Source organism: Agelaius phoeniceus, chromosome 1, assembly GCF_051311805.1.
Source record: "Agelaius phoeniceus isolate bAgePho1 chromosome 1, bAgePho1.hap1, whole genome shotgun sequence".
Taxonomy (NCBI): domain Eukaryota; kingdom Metazoa; phylum Chordata; class Aves; order Passeriformes; family Icteridae; genus Agelaius; species Agelaius phoeniceus.
In genome coordinates, this window is record NC_135265.1 from 66,413,962 (window position 1) to 66,430,892 (window position 16,931).

Sequence of the window (16,931 nt, forward strand, 5' to 3'; positions counted from 1 at the left end):
TGGGTGCAGGGCTGTGCATTTGTACCTGTTGAACTACTCCTCTGGTTGTCCACCTAGCCAGACCTTACCAGCCTCACCAGGATACAGCAATACTGTGGGAAACAGTGTCCCCTTGTCCCCAACTCTATAATAGAAACCATTTTATCATAGTTATCAGAGTTTCCATTGTTATGAGATTAGAATAGATAAAGCTGAATGTCCGCAAAGTACTTTTGCTCATGTTCATACCCAAGACACTGCTTGCATGCTTCCATAGGTCTTCATCTTGTTAAGTCATCATGATCAGAATACACACCAATGACACTTCTCTTGCTACACCAGGAACAGCAACCCCAGGAATCCTGCTTTTCTATGTTCCTTTTTGCTTAATTCATTTTCCCATTTGCAATTTCCATCATGGAACAAATCCCAAACTAAATTCTGTTCACATTTCATCTTACTAATGGCAAAACTAACAGATACCTCAACAAAATCAATGCAATATAAAAACATTCTGCTCATATGGAATTTTGTGGTTTTCAACTACAGACATTCCAAAAAATACCCCTAGTGCTGGCTATCAAAAATAATCAATTGCTAAGAACTGCCAAATATAATTTAGTAATGTTTAGTACAAATGGCAAAGTTTAAACTACACAATTTATTGTTTCCACTAATTCCATATTTACAGGATTGAATTGTGAAGGTACGTTACCTATGAAGGTAACACTGAGGAAAGGAAGGAGTATTTCTTGCCTTTGAGTAATGTTTCCCTGAAATAATAGGCCTGCTTATACTTCTCCTGTGAGGGAGAGAGAAACTGGTGTGGGAGTGAGCAAGGGGCTCCTCAGCCCCCAGGTTTCAGGACCTCCCTCACCAGTGTTTAAGTTGTAAAATTACATTGAAGCTGAAAGGGGAGAATAATGTTCTGGACTGATTGAAGCTACAATGAAGAGATACAGATATGATCCAGTAATTAATTCAAACCATAAAAGGTTCCTCCCCAAGAAACAGGAACACACATAACCTCACAAGTGAAATACAGTAACTGACATGTTTAAAGGTTCCAGCCTCAAAGGTTCCAGCCACTAGCCTCTGGGCTAGTCCTCACATATGGTGAAACACCCCTGCGAGGGCAGAGCGGATTAGCTTTATAAATTGTGCAATAACATTTTATCCTAAGCAAAGGGAGACACCTTTGCCCCCAGGCACAGGGCTTGGACTTATCAGGAAGCTCTCCCATGATACAGTTTCATCTCAGATGTGAGAGCCTGCCAACCCTTGTTTGGCCTTGGGACAGGTAAAGAGGAAATGATAAGCTGCAGTCTGGGGCTGTCTTCCCGGCGGCACCTTTTCAAGTCATGGCTACTCACATCAAGCCACCCTTGACTTCTGATGAGGTGTAAAGGACATAACTGCCCTAGCTAATAGGACCAAGAAATACCTTCTTTAGAACAGTTTGGTTTCATTTAGTGCATCTAACATCTCAAGTGAAGAAAGTAACAACCAGCAGATTTTTAGCCATAAAATCAGTATGCTTGATGAGGAAGACCATGAAGATCAAACAACAATAAACATCTGACAATTGAGGTAACATGAGAACTTCAACTGAGGCATTCCAACGTCCATATGCAAACAGCAATCAAATGCAACACTTCGACACATCTGAAAACCTCTGACCAAAGTGAAATAGGATTTTTTTTCCCCAAAAAGAATTAATTTCCTGCCCAGCATGACACACATTAAATGAAACATGACATTTGATACTGATCAAGATTTCCCACCATTATGGTGTAAGAAACCAGCAGAGGCTGAACCACTGAGAAGTTTCATAAGATTTGACATTGAAAGACAGAGGAAAGCAATGCAAAAACAGCAGACACTGACCACACAGGCTATGGTTAATGCCTAATTCCGCACATGAAATGGCAATGTATGAAAATTCAGCAAGGGCATATACTACAGAATTTTAAACATCCTGCAAAAAATTTAAAATATTTGCTATATTAAGTAGCCCTGTGGCATTCATATACTGGCTCTGGATTATAGCCCTTTAACAGCTCTATATTCCTAAACTGCACAGAACCCTTCATATCAATCTAAGAAAAGTAATCACATTTTAAGTGCTCTCAAGATAAAGCACATTGACTATGAGTAAGTGACAAGACAATGCTATGATAACTCACATCACCAGCAATCACAGCCTGAGAAGTTCTTTCTTGCTTGGGCACTCCAAAGACAAGCAAAAAGACATATTAATGAGCTCCCAATCAAAGCCAAAGCAGAAACCAGTTCCACCTAATTATCCATGTGAAAATAAAAGCTACTTAAATATAAATAGTTAAAGAAACTACACTGCTAGAAATTAACTAAAATATCTCAGGGACATCCAGAAACTTTCCTTGGGTATCAGGCAATGTTGTCAACAGTTTCACAACTAAAGTACCTGTTTGTAATTTAAGTATATCCAGTTGTTACTGGAAAGTCAGGGTTTGGCTAGCAAATTATTAGAACAACTTCTGCCTCTAACACCGCTGAAGAAAAAAGGCCATGAAAACAGAATGATAGGCTCATGAAACAGCAGCCAGTGTAAGGGCTTTCAGCAGAGAGCAACTGCTACATGGTCAGACGAGACACTGAATACAAAATATCCAAACATGAATCTGGGGAGAAAAAACAGAAATGAAAGGAACAAGATGTTAACTAAACCATCCCTGCACATAATGATGTTCAAACAGAACAAGCTCCTTAGTCACATTCTCTGCATTTCTTTAACATAATCTTCCATATGAAAAGCAGGGATCAAATGGAGCAATTTCCATACTGCCTGTAGCAACTCATCAGGAATGAAGAGTAGGAAAGAGCTCACACCTAACAACCTTATTTTAAGACAGAGAAAGGACTAGGAGATTTGGCATAGAGAGTAGGAAAAGTCCCATACAGCAGGTCTTTCTTTTGGGACTAAATGGTGCTGTGAGCACGACAGAAGTAGAGTAATCAAGCCCATTTGACTGAAATCTAGATGTGAGAAATGTCCTAACCAAGGAATATCCAGATTGCGGTTTTGTCATGCTGCAGGTGGAAATGATGATCTCCACAGGGTAGGTTTCCTTCAGCATCAGTGGGAAGCCCCCATTTCTGAGCTACTCAGAGTCCTTCCCCCAGCCTCATGTGCCCTTTATCCATAAATGTGCACAGTCTCTCTTTTAGCCCTTTCACACATCCACACATTCAAAGAGATTCCTAGGAAAGGCTCCATGGAGGTCAGCCCATAAGCATATCATTACCAGAGAGTGGTACATTTCATCCAACCCATCACTCATCCATTTATGTTATATTTTCCCTTCCAAAGCAGACCAAAGGAAACTAACAATTCCCTGAGCTAAGGAAGTATCAGGAAAACATGAAAAAAACCACTCATTACTCATATGCAAGGCAGACTGCAAGGAAGCTAACAAGTAAAAACCTTCCATTTCCACAACTGGCTTGCTCCCAGTTCACATCAGCTAAAATTAGCACCCTTTTGAATTCACTATGCGTGTGTGTGTAGGTATGCTCTCAAATTAGCCAGTTTGTTAGCTCAGCATCCTCCCACCACAAAAATGAGCTTGCTCTGGCCTCAGATTCTATAAAGTTGAAAGAAATCCTTCTATTCATTAAAACAGGACTAAGCTCAAAATTTTGCTGTGTCTGAAAACATAGCCCCCTAATTAACAATGCACTGTACAGTGGATTTGGAATAGATACTTTCCATTTACTATCAGGAAGATGCTTTTCCAATGATTGTTTTATAATGTTAGTTTGTAAAATGTCCCTTTGAAAATTTTACTTGCAGGTTGGAATCTCTTTTGCTGAACTGTCACTCAGAAAATTTGCCACAGTTGTCAGAAGAAGTCAAAATACTATCACTTTAACATCCCATTAATGTTTTAACCAAGTTCTCCTAATAGCTCCAAAGGATGAAATTTTCAATTTAAAACTGTAAATCTGTTTGTCTGCCTGTCAAAACAACACCAGTTCTTGCTATGTCTAGCACCAGCAGTGGGTATACCAAGCAGATTTCATCTGCTAGTTGTCTAAACGAAATGTACTAACAGAAGAAAACTAAAATAGAAATAACAGATACAGACATTGACTCACAATGCAGGAGGTCTACAGGAGCCGGAAAACTTCTCTGGGTTAAGCCCATATTCTAACATTGTCTCTCAGAGCACAGAACACGTAAATCTCCATTTTTATCAGTTTGTCCTCACTGCCTAAGTGGGGACATTAAAATGTACTTAACCATTGAAGACAAGAGCAAAGAAAAACGAGGTTAAATGGTATCAGAGACTATTTCTGTTTCTGCAGAAGTCAGGAGAGTTTTCTCACTGTTCTTCGTGGGCATAAACCCCTGTATTGAACGTGCCTGAAAACAGAAGGGACCTTTCAAGTTGTCACTGTTGTTATTAGCAGTATGCAATGTTCCTTCAATGTGAAAACATCAGAGATTTCAAGAATAGATGTGACTTTATGAAAATGTGAGATCTTGTACAACATGAGCTATAGACATGAATAGTTCCTGCATTAAGCCAATCATAGATGTCTGAGTTGATGTAAATATTTTAGGAAGATATTTCAGTCTTGAATGAAAGCCTTATATATTGACACACAGAGAACAATTTAAATAAACCATCTCTCAGACAGATGTATTGACATATTTAAATGCAGATACAAATACTTGATGAAATCAGGTATCAGGAAAATGAACAAGTGAATTGCTTGAAATCTCACTGCTAAGTAGTAGTTTTGAACACCTGGAAAGTAAAAGCTAGGCAGTTCTGGTGTAGGTAAAAAAAAAAAAAAAGCTAATCCTCTCATCAGCATTAAATAACAAACACGACATTACTGTAATTTGCAATTTTGAAGATTATATACCTCCATTTAGAATGACTATATTTCTAGCCCATAGGGTTGGGGAAGTTAAGGATGAGAAGATGAAAAGAATCAAATGAAACTCTGGATCTTGGTTATGGTACCTTGCCCAAAAAGTAAGGCAGTTTCCTACAAATACAAAATGGAAAGAAAATGTTTTGGACTAATGATACTACACTGGTACTACACAGCAGCAAAGCATCCAGAGAGCTCCTGTGCCTGCGAACCTCCTGGAAAAATTCAAAGAAACATCTGAGGAAGATGATGTCACACTAAGCTAGTAAATACAAACATGTAAATTGTTTAGCATCCCATTTCCAGATTTTTGTCTGATACTTCCCCTTCTCATTCCACTTCCTATTTCCCCCAAGTGAAAGAAGATGGTATTGACTGCAGCTGTCTGGCTGTGCTCAATGCCAGGCTTGATAAGCCTTTGAGCAACCCAGTCTAGTGAAAAGTGTTTCTGCCCATGGCAGGGGGTTTGGAAGAGGCTAGAATGAGATGACCTTTAAGGGCCCTTCCAACCCAAACCATTCTATGATTCTGTGATGGCCTAGGGAGCAGGGCACATCTCCAGCATGAAGTGCTCCCACCTGTTTTTTTGGAGAGGTATAGTGGCAGAAGGCAGGAATGGGAGTGCCTGTGAGGAGGGGAGAGGAGGGAAGGTACCTGGCTGCTCCTTTGGGGCCAGATGGTGGGCTGGTGAGAGTCATCTCTAAGCTGGGACATGACAACATGAAAACAGCAGCAATCTTTAAGGTAAGACATATGCAATGCTTTGTTTATCTAAGCAGAATGCTGGCATATTTATAATAATTGATTTCAAACTCCCTCTATGATTTTGTCAACAACATGCATTCATGTAACAAGAGGGATGATAAAGCGGGGAGGGTTAGGAAAAACTCTCATGATACAAAATATGTCTACCATCAATCTGCAGCAGAACATATATTTGTGATCTAAAGTCTCATGCTCACATTTATAAAGACAAGTCTTCTCACTCAAATCTCAGTGCTGTTCAGTTTACTAGAAAAATAACATTCCGGTTAAAAAAACAGCAGATGGGCAAACAAGGTAAAGGGCATTTAATTCTGGTTGTCTCTCCTCCATGCCAACACACTGCTTTGAAGGGACTGCAAGTGTGGGAGGGGAACATATGTGCATGTGGATTGTGCATCTCAGAGAGTACTTGGTGGTGAATGCAATCTCTCCTTTCTTTCCTCTTTCTGTGCATGACAGCTCAAAGGTCCACTCACTCCAGGGGTGCTTCCACACAGCTATACTGGGACTGAAGGAAGCAAATGGAGAGTCATGTTCTGCACGCCAACAGTGACTACAGAGCCACTCCACCAAACACTGCTTCAACCTTTAGGCTTCTGAGATGTTATAGATGGATAATGAGGCGATTGGCTCTCGCAATTAAGGGATAACTATTGTGTGAATATTAAGAAAAGCTTTATTGATGTATAGTTATGTTATTGTCATTTAGATGGCCTCTGCTCTCCCCATAGTTCCCTTTTCCCCTCTGTGTTGTTGCCATCAGACAGCCGGGGTTGTCTAGGACAGGTAGAGAGAAGGCTGCACATGTGTCCCTTACCCGGGGCAGTTGGGAATGGAAAAGCTTGGTGCTTAGGGGGTGTGGCATGGCAACACCTGACCTCCAATCAAATTACAAGGAAGCAGTAACCACCGATAAATTGCAAAGAAGAGCTGACTGGCAGATTTTGGGAGGGGCCAGGGCTGGTTGGTGCAACACCCACGGGTATAAGACTGAGCATCCATCTTGAAGATGAACTGGCCATGTGGTATCCATGAGGGCAGTTCCCAGCGCTGTGAATTTTTCCTTATATAGTCCTTTTGTTGTATTTTTGTAAAAGTTTAATAAACCTTTTTAAATTTTCAAAGTGAACAGTTGTTTCTCACAAGAGACAGATTAGCACCCACTGAAAATGATGATGGAGGCTTCAGGCAGCTCCATTACAGAGGCTGGAAATAAAGGTGTACTTCAACAGCACCCAGAAGTTGCTTGGACCTTGCAGGAGTCCAGACCAGGGCTTTGAATAGTTCTGTTGAGGTGGTTTCTTGTGAGCACTGACAGAACCTCCAGCCATTCGAACAATCACTGATAAGTCAAGCAAAACTCTTGAACTGGCCAACAATGTTTCTGTATCTCAAACGTGAAGAAGCTCTACTAATATCAAAGCATAGGACTCTGGAAAGAGAGCTGGTCTGGGTGAAATTCTGCTACTGTCTCAGGGACAAACTACGGTATCTCTGAAAGGGAATGCTATCATCAAAACAGATCTGCCACAAATGGCCCCTAGAATAAGTGAGAGCAACTTAGAAATTCAATTTCACAGACTAGAAAGTGAACAGCTATGCTGAGGATCTGAAACTGATGACACAGAAGAATGAACAGCTTAGTATTTAAATTCCTGCACCTCCAGCTGAAGGCAAGAAACCGAAAGAGGTCTTTAAGCAATGTGGAAAGGATGGAGTGAGAAACTACAGCAACTTGATTAATAGGCAAATGACAGACCAAAATAGGTGTTAAATAGACCTTAGCACAGACCCTTTAATTCAAGTGAGTACTCCATAATGAGTACTAACTATCAGAACTGGCAAACTGCAAGGGACCAACATAATGCACTGACCTGAAAGTTAAGTAACAGCTTATTTCTTTCTGCTATTTATGGCATTGCCTTTTCTGGGGGTGAGACTAGGTGTGCTGCTACAACAAACTGAGCCACCGTAACATGGATCCTCCTCGTTCATGCTATGGAGCACAGACCCTGAAGGAAAGGTGTAATTCAAGATGTAACTATTCCCATGCTTTATCTGAACAAAGTCAGCTGCAATTGTTGAGGTGGCAGGTGATACAAATCCTCAAATCCTTAAAAAAAAAAAAAAAAAAAAGGCTTTTCCTTGAAGTTAAACACAGAGATGTCTTTCTGGGAAGAAATCAGGAGAAGAGACTGGCAGATGCCTGCATACCCTTAAGAAGGTCTGGAAGTATGAGCTTAGGGTGGATTTGTTATACCATATACAGCCTGCAGAGACAATAAGTAACCTGTTTAAAATTTTACCTATTGAATAGGTACAAACAGTACACTAATCTCCCCCTTTCCTGCATGTGCTAATTATGGCTGGGAGCTGTGTTTTGGATTTGTGCTGAACACAGGGATGGTAGCACAGGGATGTTTTCATTACTCCTGACCAGGGCTTGCACTGTGTCAGGGCCTTTTCTGCTCCTCACACCACTCCACCAGAGAGTGGGCTGGGGGTGCACAAGGAGCTGGGAGGTGACACAGCCGGGACAGCTGACCCCAGCTGACCCAGGGGATATTCCAGACCATATGGCATCAGGTTCAGCATATAAAGCTGGGGGAAAAAGCAGGAAAGGAGGACAGGGGAATGATGTAATTTGTCACTGGTCAAATGGCAGCGGACCTCTGCTCTCCTGTAGGTGGACAAACACCTGCCTGCTGATAGGAAGTGGTAAATGACTTATTAGTTTTGCTTTGCTTGAGTGCATTTGCTTTACCTAAAAAACTGTCTTTATCCAGTTTTCTCACTTTTATTATTATGATTCTCTCCCCTATCCCACTGTGGGGGAGTGAGCAAGTGGCTGTGTGGGGCTTAGTTGCCAGCTGGGGTTAAACCTTGATACTGCAGAAAGTCAAAAACTCGATCAAACAATAGGCAGTAGCTTATTCAGAGGGATGAGTTCACACCTGACAAACAACTAGGACAGCCTGCAAGTCTAAACTCCAGTAAGGCTGATAAACACATGAATGTCTCCCGTCCATTGCAGACCACCCTACAGCCTGAGGACACAACAATAGCCATGAATGAGAAGGAGAATGAAGGAATCCATCTTCATCTTACCCAGAATTTTATCATTGACCCTTCTGGTGACACAGCAAGAAGCAGTTACCTGAAATGAGGGAGTCCAAACAGCCTGAGGGACCCCAGGATTGGTAGGCAATACAGAGTATACATCTGTATTGCCTACCAGTGAGATCAGATGATCCTTTTGGAAACCTTTCATCCATTTTCTGGCAAATCTTGGTGCTGCTAGAGTTTGTCACCAGCTTGAGTGTTTTGAATGTTCCCCAAACATCCAAAAGCAGAGAGAGATTTAGGTGGCAGTCAGCATTGCTGACACCAAGTATGGAGACGGCCAAGTTAGTTCACTAGACCTAAGGAACATAATGGCAGTGTTGGTGGCGCTGATGTATCTAGGACCCAGAGTGCTGGGACAGGCAAAGAACTGCTGCAGTGGTTAAAGCAGGAAACAAAATGCTTACAGCACTTCAGAGGCTGGACTGTCTCTGAGGATGACCAAATCAGATGCCTCTGTGGTAATCACAATCTGATAGAACTTGACTTGTCTGGGAGGGAGAAGACAGAGAGACATCCTTGGAATGGCTTTCTTAGGAGGATGGCCAATGGCAGATCAAAGATAAAGCAGCTGCATTCACCTGAATGTTTTCCAACCCACAATATCCACTGAGTCCCACACCACAGAAAACTTCAACTGCATTCTCAAGGAGAGATTTTGTGTAGTTCAAGCTCACCATCCCTTCTAGATTTTAAAGAACACCATGTGGAGCAAGACTTTCTCTATCACATTAATTAAACCCTGTACATGTGCCAGAAGACAAAATTCAGCCCCAAAATAGGGGCACACCCAGGGTGTAAAAGAGTGTTGGGAAATAGCAGCAAAAAGAAGGGGAAGCACAGTTTCTCCTCTTGAAAATGCAGAGTGGCAGCTGGGCAGCAGAGAGAAAATGAACCTACATGAGAATTAGCCACCTTCCACACTCGCTGAGCAGGAAGCTGAGCACAACCCCTAATGAACATGCTTCTGGTCTCAAGTGGTTATTTGAATCAAGGCCATTTGAATCATTTGTGAACTATCACTTCAAAAGACAAAAAAGCAGTTGCAACTTTATACTAAATACCTGAAGTGCAAACTTGAAAATTATGTCTGCCCATTTACTGCCTCATTTGTGCTTGAGTCCTACTCCAATTTGAACTTAATTGGATTACTATAGCTAATGGCAAAATGAGGTGTTAAATACATGTATTTCTGTAGTCAATTAAATTCAACTTAAATCCCAAACATGTATAAAGTTATGACTGATCAGTGCACAAAGCTACTCAGCAGAAACTCAGCACGAATAAACTTATGATAAACTCCCCACAAATACATTGTGCCACTGACAGCTCCTCTGACAGAGCAACACTTAACTTATGATAAATTCCACAAAATTACATTTCTTAATCATTTCAGATAGGAAATAAACAAATCTAAAGTGATCTAGATGAACTGAAACCAAAATAAATTAACCAAGAGGAAAAATATACAGTCATACCTCACATGAATCTGTATACACAGGATTGTGATTTACAATAACTTATGTTAATATGTGCATTTTCAAATAAAATTTTTTTTTTTTACTTCATATTATCAAGAATGTGATCTATTCAGGCATGTAAGAAACTAAAAAAAACCCATAGGTGCAGAGGACAGTTTTAATTTGAAAAGACTAACTTTATTACCTCAGTTATTTATGTATCAGTTTTCAATGTAAAACTTTATTTTTCAATTTCCAGCCATAAGAATTTAGGCTAGAAGCCAAAAGTTAAGTCAAATCTCTCTTTGATTCTGAGATGCTTGAAAGCTGAGTGCTACCACCACATAAACCTTTGTAACCCCATCCCTTTCAGAGTACATTGCTAAGTTTACCCTAGAGAATTTATCTTCCTTTATGCAAAGATGTTACTGGGACACATGTGAGAACAAATGCCTAAGAGCAGAGGTTAGCCTGTCTTTAGCTTGAACACATCCATCACAAAAAATCATCCAGAGCAGTATTTATGTTATGAGACCAACAGCAACAAGAACAGACAGCTATACCTTACATGCCAAGTTTTTCACATTTGGATCACAATACCACTTATCTATGACACACTAAATAGATATACATAAGAAATACTTACTAGAAGGTCTAGTTTGTTTAAAAATCTCTGCAAACATTTGAAGGTCTGCTATCTAGCTACTTAGGTTTTATCTCTTCCACCTTTTACAAATACATAGAGCAGTCCTAATACTCATATGAGACTGTTTATAATAAACCTCTTGAAATATGAAGCCAGCTACAAGTTAGGAGAGAAAAAAGCTGAGCAAAATATGGACAAGATTTACAAAATTGTGAAAGCAGTCGATAAGGTGAGTGTAGAACTGCTATTTAACGATTCACGGTGCTTGAGCTAGGGCTGTTTCCTGTTGAAAATGGAAGGAAAATTGGAAATTGAGGAGAAAAGATAAAATCTGTATTTTTAATGTTATTGCTAGTGAACTACTGCAACTTGCTGCCAGAGAATGTTGGGTGCAAGTAGCATTTAATCAACTGTACTCATAGATAACAGCTCTATGAATGTCTAGATAATAAAGGGATGAGGCAGACATCCCTAAATTCAACGTATGTGGACTTCATAAGGGGAAGACACTAAAGAAATTGGCCAGGCTTATGTGGTATCCTTTAACAGTACATCCTACTTCCTCCATGGGAGGCCAAATGCTGGGCCAGAGAGACCCTGGTGAGATCCACTTAGGTATGTCTTCTGCTCTCTGATCTTTAAAATGTTTTGAAGTTCATTGTTTTGAAAGATAATAAACCTTCCAGGACAGAGCATCAATAATTTAGAATACTGTTCACAGATGTGTCACAGGCCACCACCACTGAAAGGTGAATGCCTACCCAGAAAAAGCCAAAGCACAGACACCAGATACTAGAAAATATCTCATCTGCTAAATCCAGCAGCTCAAGGAAGTGAGGCTGCTGCTGCTCCATGCCCCCAGATCCAACCAGTAGCAAGGCTGAAAACGTTTTCACAAGAGGGATATAGATCAAACACCCCCCCCCCCCCCCCCAAACATACATACATATATATGGCTGGACATACAGATATACAGATCCTGGACAGACACTCTGAGCACTCCTACCTTATCCTGCTCCTTGATCTGGCTAAGCAGGGCAAAGGTCCACTAAGGGAAATATTTCTATGTCTCCAAGGTGGATTTCACCAGCAGCTTGGCTCAGAAACTCAGTCTGCCCAATAGCCACCCCTGGATCCCAGACTCCTCAGTTGCTGCACCTGGACATATCCCTCAGGGTTGCAGTCCAACTCCAATTGCTGGTACAGAGCATTACACAATCCCCAGAAGCTTTTGCCCTGCATCCCCTAATGTGTCCCACACCCCCAGCTAGCAACACTCTTAGTCCAAACAGTGAACTGCAGAGCTGCTCCCTGACTCCACGTGGTGACAGTTTCACTCCTGGACAAAGGCTGGGGCTCTGCAGGAACAGGCCTGAGAGGAGGCTGGGCAGGATTACTCTTTCTCTGAATCCTTAATTTGTGTTTCTTCCTGCCCCTTTGCTCCTCTAAGCTGTGGAGATGACCTCTCATGCCTCTCCCATGACAGGCCCAGTAGTAACCTGGCAAAATTCTGTTTGGGCCCCCCACTCTGTGTCTGGGCATCCTCATGTATCACTGCAGTCAGCCATTCTTGAAATGCAATGAGTTTGCACCAGCTTTCTAAGCTCTAACACACAGATTAAATCTGCCACAGGTCATCTGTTTCTTAAACTAAGCAGTGATGATCAGTCTCTTTCCTCAGCATATTGCTGGAAATCATCACATATTGCTCACCATAAACTGAGTATGGTTGTTAATGATTAGGTAAATGACATAAAGAACTAAGGGTTAGCACAGGCTGTGGTCAGCAATGTGCATGGCCCTGATGCTACAGCTTCAGCAATCTCATCAAGGTCAAGGCAGCTGCTTGAGTGGATAAAACAAAACCTTTTTGTCTCAGCTGAAGTGGGACATTACAGACACAGCCCCTGATCTGCAGACACACATGCCTGGGGCCTCATCCAGTGCCCAGCCCAACCGAGTCTTTTCACTGACACAGGAAGGCTTTGGACCAGCCTCTAGGATCCCAATACTTTATTTACTTTCTATTTTATTTTTTGGGGGCTTGTTATTACCTCTCTGTTGGTCTTCTGTTCCATTAAGTTGTTTTTGTGCTTCTTCAATTTTGTCTGCAAGAAAGAGAGGTCACTATTAAAACACATATATAAAAAAGGCAAGATCGCAGTAAGTCATTTACTGAAATCAGTCTTGAAATATCTGTTTATATTTAGGAGTGATATCATTCATGTGTAACTATGTGGTACATTATGAGTAATACAACCATATAAAATTTTATCATGTTTTACCAGAGAGGCTATTGACATGTTAAATTACACGGAACCACTGAAAGAAAAGCACTGGCATCGGATCTGCAGTTAACAGCAAATCCCACTGCAGCTTCCTACCATCTATAATAATGTGTGCAGTCAGGGGACTCTTTGGAATAGGTATTACGGTGCATTACAGAGTGTTTTAATACATTTTTGAAAAATGCTGTTAGAGCAAGTCAATGTTGCATTAAACATAGTGAGAAGAACAGCAAACAGCATTTGCTAAGTGAAGCAATGGAGCCAATCCTCTCACATGGGAGCACAGGGGGTGAGTGGTAGCCCCCACCTTATTTCTTTGTGAAACAACCAGAAATTCCCACATGCACAGAGCAGGAGCAAAAGGAGGCCCTGAGTCTTTTCTCCCAGTCTGTCTTTGCAGTTCACTTGCTGCCCCTCAGACACACTGGTGTTGGAAGGAGAGCTGTGCTTCACCTGCTGTTGCACAGAAGCTCCCATGGAAAGGGGGGGTCCTTGTTCTGCATGTGTGCATGTTTGCATGTGCAGAGCAAGAAGCAAGAAAAGGTGTAACTGGACTGAATAAAAATTCAAGACCAAATCTTCTTTTGGTAGCAAACAGTCCTCTGAGTAGGTTCAGGATAAAAGGTTGTGTTGGTAAGAAGTAGCAGCACTGGGAGAGGCTGAGCTCTCTTGGTGTCCTGAACATCAAACTATGGCCTGACTGACCAAGATCTGAGCTTGGAACGTGGCTTTCAGATGTAAATGGTCATTTTCTAAAATACCTGTGAAAACTTTTTTCCTTGTATTAGTTTTTTTCTTCTTTTCCCCTGGTGGGGTCAGTTTTTATTGAACTAAATTGAAAGAACAGAATGTAACTGGATTAATCCTAAATCTCCCAGACTCTATTGGTGCAACTCAAGAAATGCCAGACTTCATGGCCGCCATACACAAGAGGAGTATGACAGCTCTGCAAAGCCCTCACCTCTTTCTTTACAAGCATGGAGGCTTTACTCACTCTGACTTTTACAACACAAGCTTTCAAAAAAATGGATATTTCAACACAATTCTTAAAAAGTGGGTTTAAATGACTTCTCTTTTATTTATCAGCTGAATCACTCAAGCATGTTGGAACCATTCATTCACAGTTGAAGTCTGGTATGGTTTCTCAATTCTTTCCTCCCCAGAACCAAATAATTACAACTGAATCAAACTCTTGCAGCTTTTAAGACTGAGTTTTGTTGATCTTGCTCTGGTTCTGCATTTCTGTTTTTCAGAACAAGTACCAGGTTTCCCTTCTCATTAAAGCTCAGTAATTTTTCTGTTGTACATGTCCCAGAGAATGGACCAGAACATCTCACAAGGGTGCTAACTGACTCCCAAAGCTTCTCATGAGAAAGAAAGACACCAAGGCAATTTGAAAAGCCAAACTTCTTCCTTCTTCCCCTGGGGTTAGTGAGACATGCATAAATATTTAATGGGAAGTTTTATCACATTTTCTTTTATACTGACTTACTGGCTGCTGAAGACTAACACAACTCAAAAAGAGCACAATCCTTCACCATCTCTTTACCACGCCAGTTATGCAGGCTTACTTTAAACACAGAAGACTCAATATTTAATGCTTTCCTGGATTTAATATTACAGCTGAAATACTAAATGTATTCTTTTTTTTTTTTTATAGAAAGGGATGTAAATAACCATTTCCAATGAAAAAAGGAGGAAATGTAAACAAAGCATCTTTTATATACGTGTGACTAATACTCTCAGAGGAAAATGTATCTAGCAATCTTATACAGTTTTTCCACAGACTATTGCTTTACAGGTGATAGAAATAAGCAATTTACAAAGTTGCAGGACAGTTGATAAAATATATGAACACACTGGAAAAAAAATCAACAAATTACCCACGTAAATGGAGCTGGTAGGTTTTAGCAAAAGGCAACAAGAAATCAAATCTTTGATAGTTTGGCTCTCAAACTCACTTTCCCTATGCTAGAGATATATTTAATGCACAATACATGGTGTTTCTGTTCTCAGAGTAAATGTTTTGTCAACAAAACTTACATCTAAGTACATAGACAACTGCAGTTTTATTATTAAAATTATTATCTGCATATTTCACATAAATGCTACAAGAAATATATGCATTTACATTGACAATCATCCTACTTTTTAGAGAAAAATTACTTAAGTATTTCAGAATCACGCTACATGAGAATGCCAGAAAGATTAGAGGCTTTGATCTCCTTAACTGAATACTCTGTCTCTTATTGGAAAAAAAAAATTAGTTCCTATCAGTAATTCCCAACCATTCCTTTGTCAGACTGTAATCCCAAACAAAGAACCACAGATAACAGAAATAATAGCTAGGTAAAGAGGTGACTGGTACACAGCCAGAAAGTCTCCTACACTTCCTGCCTCTCCTGATACATTTTCCCCAAGGAGTTATTTCTGCTGTGTGTGTTTCTTCATACCTATGGCGGTATCTCTGTGCAGAACAGTTTTGAACATTCTGAACACTGAAAAATCTTGGTGTTGATGCTGGAAACCTAAAGCAGTGATCTGGACTGTAAATGAGACATGGGTATTAACATCAGTTTGGGGCTAAATGTTTTGTTAGGGCCTACATCCTCCTAATGGCCAGCATCACACGCTACCTGCTCTGGCTATTGCACCAAGGCATGTCCAAACCATTGTACAAAATCTGTGGCAGCTGCTTCCCACCCTGCTGCATTTTACAGACTGCTGTGTTTCAGGCTGGAGGGAAGAACTGGGTTATCCCTAAGGGCCCTGGAGCAGGTGGCAGGAGCAGGCTTAGAGCCAAGTACCCCAGCAACACCAAAAGGCAGCCTCCCCAGGTCTTCTGCCAACTCGCACGTACGCCAGCAATAACTTGCTAACAAATTTATATTATCCAGTCATCTCCTTCTCTTGTGTGCCATTAAATTAGCTGTATGTCAAACATCTTAAGGAAAATTATTTCTGACATCATACCACATTCTGTCATAATTATATTACAGGTGCTCTAATGGTACACACCTTTGAAAACGCTTTATAAGCAAAAAGACACCACACAAAAAATCATCTGTAAAGCCCAGGAGGAACTGAAAACCAAGAAGTCCTCTATTTAATTGCAAATAATATTATCCAATCCAATAATTGTTTGGTCTAATATTATTTCAGAATTAAACCTGCGTTACTGTCTAACCTGAACATTTTACAAAGGAAACATTTGCTTATCAATGAAATATTATCTACTTCTACTAGGATAAAATCATTTAACTAATGGGAATTTCTAGTACATGGTAGGTATAGCACTCTCTTCATTTCCCCTAAGAGCCAGAATAGTACATATCTTGACTACTTTACTGTAAGACCTATGCCAATGGCCCCCAACCTTCAGCAGACAGCCTCCTGAAGTAGCACACATCTAGAAGCAAATGACAGTGACAGACACACTCTCACTGAAGATGGGATACTTCTCACCAAGCACTTACTAGTGGAGGTGCAATGAAAGAGGAAATCATCATATGCATGGCTGTAGAAAATGGAGATTTCATGTGACAGCACTGCAATGAGCCACAGAGCCAGCTCTTGGCCATCCCAGGCAGGTGCATGCCACAAAAATGCAAATCACAAGTAGCATCCTGAAATGATTTTATTTATACATTATAGATATAAATTATACACACACACACACCTGCATATGAGTAAAAGAAAATGAAACAACGTGTACAATGGCTTTTCTTATTCCAGCATGAA

General features: G+C 40.7%; 1 protein-coding gene across 5 annotated transcripts in view; it reads right to left on the reverse strand.

The window, feature by feature from the left end:
- The window catches only part of HIVEP1 (HIVEP zinc finger 1), a 128,014-nt gene that overhangs the window by 46,012 nt on the left and 65,071 nt on the right, over positions 1 to 16,931 (reverse strand). For all 5 annotated transcript variants that reach the window (XM_077180796.1, XM_077180793.1, XM_077180782.1 and 2 more), the window contains one exon: positions 12,957 to 13,010. In XM_077180796.1, the coding sequence (XP_077036911.1) occupies positions 12,957 to 13,010 (54 nt within the window). The remainder of the gene's footprint in view (positions 1 to 12,956; positions 13,011 to 16,931) is intronic.